This window comes from Hibiscus syriacus, unplaced genomic scaffold (assembly GCF_006381635.1).
Source record: "Hibiscus syriacus cultivar Baekdansim isolate YM2019G1 unplaced genomic scaffold, ASM638163v2 tig00111848_pilon, whole genome shotgun sequence".
In the NCBI taxonomy this organism is placed as follows: Eukaryota; Viridiplantae; Streptophyta; class Magnoliopsida; order Malvales; family Malvaceae; genus Hibiscus; species Hibiscus syriacus.
In genome coordinates, this window is record NW_024063201.1 from 1197817 (window position 1) to 1205051 (window position 7235).

The following is a 7235-nucleotide window of genomic DNA, read 5'->3' on the forward strand; positions in this document are numbered from 1 at the left end:
ACCAGTTAAAGAAGATGAATATATATTGATTTATTCGTTAAAGAAAGATGTTATTGAAAAATATGTCCTTTTGTACGAACAATCCTCAAAAGTACATCAACCTTAGTAAGAAAAAGAAATGGAATCTCTATTCGGGTTTGTCCTATTTTTTTCTTTTTTTCTTGGTCATCGTTAATCTCATTTTTTGATCTTTGTGATCAGCGACAGCATCAACCTTGGTCGTCGACCGCCGATATTCATAATTTTTACTTTGCTTTATTATAGCATACCTCTATTTTTTGTTTTTTTTTTTGTTTTAATAATTCAGCCTTTATGGGCACGTCTTCTTTTCCTGATGCCTATATGGCACTTTTTATACCTTTATGGCATGTTTTCATTCGTTTGGTCGTTATTTTCATCATCGAATCTTTTTTTCATGGTTGGATTTGACATCGCTACATTTGATCAAGATGGCATTTTATATCTTATCATTTTGATATTCCCTGCTTTGGACCCTAGGATTGAATTTGAATACACGATTTGTGTTCTCAATTTTGATATGCGATTTGCCGATGACCTTTCAATAGCTTCATCCACTTTTATGGTTCATTTGCTGATGCGATCTAATTTGCTTATATCTACCTTTTATCTGATTTTATTTAGTTAGTTTTTTAAACCTTTTCCTCATATGGTCCTTATGATCTTAAGTGCTTATTTTTATTTGTGTTTAGGAAAATATATTTATTATGTTTTTAACTTATGGTTATGGTTATAAACCTTCATTGTAATTTGGATATTTTTTAATTCTGATAAAATTAGTAGATTCTATTAAAAAAAATGCAATAACATTAAACTAAGGGTAAATTACACAAATTGACCCCTAATTATAAGGCATTAGTTTGTTAACTCCTTCAACTATTAAGTTACAAAATAATCCACTAACTATAGGCCACTACTTTGTTGAGACCCTCAACTATTAAAAGTTACAAAATAATCACCTGACTATTCATATATTACAAATTCGTCATTTTCTATTAAAAAGTCAGTGGTATTCTAAGATAGGCGTTAATTTATTGAGTAAGGTATGATAAAAATATGATCCTAGAATCGTTTGAGTTAAATTTTGTCGATCAACTCTCCATTTATATTTTGTTGTCAAGCCAATCCTTGAAATATTATGTCATCGAGCCAGTGCTTGAAAGCAATAATGGTGCAAATATACATCATTAAAATGTGATTTTTATCATATCTTAATCGACATGTTCACGTCTAACTCAGACGATCTTCAATTTTTAACAAAAAATACATGTTTTTTGGAACATATGAATAGTAAGGTGACTATTTTGTAACTTTAAACAGACGGGGGAGTCAATAAAAAAATATCTTATAGTCGATGGATCATCTTATAACTTTTAATAGTTGCAAGATTCAACAAAGAAATACTCTACAGTGGGAGGACCATTTGTATACTCTACTCTTATTATTATGAAATTTTAATCAACACAGAAAACTGCTAAGAAAACTTCTCATCGTCCTTCATTGATTCATTACCGTTTGTTCAAAAAGAAAAGAACAACAAAATCAATCTAATTATCAAAGAGAGAGACACACATCATAGAGTATATTCAGGCTATTGCACATTCTCGTACAGTACCAAGACATTGTCTAGTAGATGCTCTTTCTCAAAACCAATCAAAACATCATCATCATCATCTTGATCTTCGTCTTCTTCATTTTCTGCAACTGTAAGTGTGGTGGTGGTGTTGAGGAGACTCAAACAGCTGCAACAGTGCCAGTAATGAAAGGATAGTCTTGAGCTTTCTTCAAAGATTTCGCTTTCCTTTGTTCCTTACTTCTCGACGCTTTCATCGAGGAAGAAAGGTTCCGGTTCTTTTCCAAGGCTTCATCCATCTCTATCTTTTCTTTTCTGCACTCTTCACTGCAGAATGGCGTGTCCCCTCTGCAAGATTTCAACGATAATAATACAAAATCAGCAAAACTAAAAAATAAATCTTGAAGAACTATAGATTCACAGTATCTTTCAAACCTATACATGAAGATGTCTCGGTTAGCCCCAAGAGGCTTCTTGCAAAGAAAACAAGCATCCAAGAAATGGGGCTGCTGATGATCTTTGAATCTGCCATCGGAAAACCTAGCAAACCTCGAACAACAAGACGAATATGTCAAATTCCTCAAACGAGTCCTCCTTGAGAAAAACCCATTTTGGTAATGGGTTCCTGAATACCCAGCTTCCATATCTGCAAGAAAAGCAAACCCATCATCATCTTCTTTGATGAAACAAGGCCTCCTTGAAGAAGAACCCGAATACTCCATTTGGGATTTTAAGGAAGTTCTGGGTTTTACCGTTTTAGTTGGAAGAAACTGAAGAGTACAACGAAGAAATGGAATTTTTATATAGGGGAATCATGTTTTCTTTGTTGAGAAAGAAGATTACAAAAACAAAACATCAGGTTTCAAGAATCCGTGCAGGTGAATCAATTGGCTTACAAACACCTGCGTCCCTGACTTCCAAATTACTTCCGTTTGTAAGTTGTGTGCACCCTTCATGTTTCTTTGACCTTTCGTTTGGGCTCCAAAATACCATAATGTCTTTGATCTTTGATCTTGATGTGATAAATAATTTGGCATGACTTCATAAAAATGATGAAAACCAATTTAATAAAAAGTAATAAGGGTAAATTATATAATTGGTAACTATACTTTTAAGGTACATGTATTTTAGTTACCAAAATTTTAAAACTTATAATATAATCATTAAATTTATAATTCTCTTTCATTATAGTCATTGTCATTAAAAATGATAATGTGACACTTTAAAGTCATCATCTTTCAATATATATATATATATATATACAAGTTTCTCAAACCAAATACCAACAATGAATCTCATTTTGCATGTGCCTTCATCGTCCAATTTTCTTTTTATCGGTGTTGCCTTTAAATATAACACCCATCATACTCAAGAATTTTATAATCTTCTCACGGCCGTTGAATTATACATTACCATCATTTCATCTAAGTCTCAAACATCATAAGAATAAATCACAATCACCATTCAAGACCAGACGCACCTTGAGCCACCATCACCAATTCATTTGGTCATCATTCATAATCACAATCACCAATGAATCAAACAATAAAGAACGGTAAAAACAAGCAAAATGTAAAGAAAAGAAGAAGAGAGAAAAATCACCAATCTTAGCCTTAGCAAGTTTTCGATGGACAAAACGGTTGTCAATCAATCCTAATGATAAGAATACTTCGTTTGGGCAACATAATTTGATTTTAAGTTGATGTGACGATTGATATTGATAGATCATCAAGTTTTAACTTTTGGTTTCAATTAAAATTTGAGGACATTGGAAGGCTTTTACGAAACATTTAAACTAATGAAAAGAAAAAAAATATGAGAAGTTTGATGATCTTTTCAACTAGAGAATCATTGAATGGGATAAAAATAACGATGAAAAGAGGAGTGACGGTTGTCAATTTCAAGTATAACAAATTTGGGGTTCTTTAAAGGAAGAATGTGGCTTTAAAGTGTCATCTCAATATTTACTAAATGCAGCTAACGATAATGACTAGTGAAAGTAAATTAATAGTTTAATAATTATATTATAAATTTTAAAGTATGGTGACCAAAGTATAAGTATCCGAAAAGTTAAAAGTTGTATATATAATTTACCCTAAAAATAAAATGAAAGTTAATTATGAAATATTAAAAACCAAAATTTTATTACTTCGGAATTTTGATACCATTCAATTTTTGTTTTTAATAGCATTAAATATAAAATATATAAAATAATTAATTGAGATTATGAAAATGCAATGGCAGTTTCGTGATTTAGAAAAGATGAAGGGGTAAAAGAGAGAAAAAGTTTGGAATGTCTCGTATTTCTCGAGGAAGTAGGGTATTGAAAAACAGTTCCCAAGGCTTTCGTAATCTGACGTCAATATCTGACGCTCGTAGTGTGCTCGTTAACGTAACGACCGCACCTGCCATAATCTTTTGCTCCAACGGCGGTTTGGTTTTACCAATGACCTCGACAACCACTGATTTATTGGTCTCTTTATTTAAGACTTCAACAACCAGTGAGAATAAAATCAAATTTAATTTATAAAACCAATGTAATATGTGTAATTAAATATTGGTGGGACAAATGCATACCAAGAAATCGAATCTCAATGTCACTACTTATGACCCCAAAGAAAATGTCTAAAACGGAATTTAATTGGAAATGATATATAAATAAAATTGTATTAATGGTTGCTTAGATGGGTAATAATTCAATGACACATTATGTTGCGTGTCAAGTACATAAAATTCCCTTCAAATCATTTATTTAGTTTATATTTTTTTCACAAACCAAATAATCTCAATTATTAAAAAATTAATTATTATTTTTAAAAATCATAAATATGAGTACAATGTTTATTAGAGTATTGAATATTTATTACTAAACGAATAAATATTATTTTATAATTATTGACACTAACAAAAGCTATTGTTTTTAACATAAAGTTATACTATTGATGTTTTTATCACAATATACCTTGTTTTAAAAATTATTTTTATTCTAATATTTGTTAAAATTTATTCTTCAATTCAACACCATTTTCTATCATGTAGACAGTGTTGGGACCGTCGGCGCACCCCACATCGTAGGGATCGTCGGCGCACCCCACAACATAGCGGAAACAAAACTCGACGGTCTCACCAGCGATCCAAGTACGTAAAACCGAAGTCGGGAGGAATGAATACGAATACTTACAGCGGGTTCCTTGAAAAATAACAAGAACAGCAGTGAATAATGGTGGTGTAGATCGATTTGAATCGTAAGCCTCCAAGAAATCACGTCTCGGCCTCTACTCAGTTCACCCGATTGAGAGCAATATTTGTTTTCCCCAAAACTGTTTTGAGAGAAAACGGCTGAAGGTTTATGTGTGTGTTAAAAACGGCTGCTAGACATAACACACCCTTTTATATCCATTACCCTAACATCTTATGTTTTTCAAAGTTATTTTGAATTAACAATAAAATATTATTTAATTAATTCAATTAAATATACATTAAAGACTTAAAAATCTGAATTATAATCTTTAATGTTTATTTAAAAACTTATTTAATTATTCCAAATTATATATACCAATTAAAAGAGTTGTAATCTAAATTACATTCATTTAATGCTTACTTACTATATTCGGGATAATTAAAATCATATGTATATCAAATATACATATCATAACTCTAGATATATTTTAGTAACATACAACAAATTGTACATTTTTTGCTCATTTCAATCCTAGGGTGTGACCCTGTAGGTTCTTGTAACGTTAGTAGTAATTATTAGAACAATTTTAATATTACATACAATGAGTGACATCTAGCAATATATCATTGTCACCTAAGTTACAAGAAATTATGATTCCACATATCATTTCGTGATTAACTCTTTTATGTATTACATCCTTTTGTCCTTTATATCTAGAATAGGCACAAGTCTTAGATTAGTCACACTTTTATAACCCATCTATTGTTTCTTGATATCTAGAGTATATTATAATTAACGAATATGATATCGCATATTAACTTATTCGAGCATGGCCATGCATTTCTAGTCTCACTCAATCAAGTGGCATGTGATATATTTCCTATTATGTAGGAAGGACAAATCCTATCTTAACCATATACACCCCACTACATATATTGAAATATATTCAATAACAGTCTTTATAGTACAACCAGTTACAGAGCATGTTTAACTGTATCAAAACATACAACAATATATGTTGGGATGACATTGATCTCAAGTCTGAGGATCATACATATAGTCATCACCATGAGCAATGTTATGACCATTACATAATAATCCAAGACATATGCTCATGATGGGACAATCCAATACATTGTTCTCTAACAATATAATCATGTATCAATTCTGACATCTTTATGTCAATGACAACTCCTTGCCATCAATCAATAACATGTTAGTCTTAAGCGTATTATTATTGTCCATGCCCATAATAATACTTGACTATGGATTTTTAATAATGTTATTATATGGACTTTATTATCTTTCAGTTTATGTTAAACACAAACACATAACTGAAAATAATAGTGGCAATGCCTTTATTCAATAAAATCAGTAAATAAATATATTATTACAATCATCATATGATTGGTCTTTGGGCATACTCTAACAATCTCCCACTAGCACTAAGACCAATCACTCATATATCTAATACCGAGTGACTCAGTGTGACGATCATGCCTCTGCTATGTAAGAGGCTTCGTCAAGGGATCAATAATGTTGTCATCCGTGTGTACTCTGCATATTTCCACACCTCCTCGATCTGTGATCTCTCTAATAAGATGAAAGCGCTTAAGAATATGTTTAGATCGTTGATGAGATCTGGGTTCCTTTGATTGTGTAATGGCTCCATTATTGTCACAATGAAGTTTTACAACATCTGATATGCTGAGAATAACCCCTAATTCCAATATGAACTTCTTGATCCAAATAACCTCTTTTGCTGCTTCACTGGCTGCAATGCATTCAGCCTCTGTTGTAGAATTAGCTATTGTGTCTTGCTTTGAACTTTTCCAGCTCACAGCACCTCCATTAAGACAAAACACAAATCTCGATTGCGATCGTGAGTCATCCTTGTCAGTTTGGAAGCTGGCATCAGTATAACCTTTTATACTAAACTCTTATTCCCCTCCACAGACAAATAATTTATCTTTAGTTCTTCTTAAGTACTTAAGGATATTTTTAACATCAACCCAATAATTTTCACCAGGGTTCGCTTGATACTGAATCGTCATGCTTAAAGCATAAGATACATCTGGTCTAGTACATATCATGGCATACACGATATAACCAATAGCCAAAGCATATGGAATCTTATTCATCCGTTATCTATCTTGTGGAGTTGAAGGACACATTTACTTCGAAATAGAAATGACATGTCTCATAGGCAAAAATCCTTTCTTGGATTTTTCTATACTGAACCTTTTCAGCACTTTGTATATATATATACTTTGACTCATACCTAGAAGTCATCTTGATCTATCTCTATAGATCTTAACTCCTAAGATATACGCTTCCTCACCCAAATCTTTCATAGAGAAACAGCTACCTAACCAAGTCATAACAGACTGTAAAGTATGTATATCATTTCCTATGATGAGTATGTCATCTACATACAAGATTAGGAAAGAAACGATGCTCCCA

General features: G+C 31.7%; 1 protein-coding gene across 1 annotated transcript; it reads right to left on the bottom strand.

The window, feature by feature from the left end:
* Positions 1–1752: 1752 nt before the first annotated feature.
* On the bottom strand, positions 1753–2343 carry LOC120172280 (FCS-Like Zinc finger 2-like). Its single transcript, XM_039179774.1, has 2 exons — positions 2027–2343; positions 1753–1939 (listed from the first exon to the last, which is right to left on the bottom strand). Exons 1-2 carry the CDS (start codon positions 2311–2313, stop codon positions 1753–1755), a joined length of 474 nt encoding a protein of 157 aa, XP_039035705.1. The 5' UTR covers positions 2314–2343.
* Between the last annotated feature and the right edge of the window lie 4892 nt (positions 2344–7235).

What these genes read in the sequence shown, in the direction of transcription:
- LOC120172280 (XM_039179774.1), bottom strand. Translation starts at nt 2,313, where the DNA reads ATGGAGTATTCGGGTTCTTCTTCAAGGAGGCCTTGTTTCATCAAAGAA. An exon ending in CGAGACATCTTCATGTATAG is followed by an intron (nt 1,940 to 2,026) that starts GTTTGAAAGATA and finishes GAAATCTTGCAG; the next exon opens with AGGGGACACGCCATTCTGCA.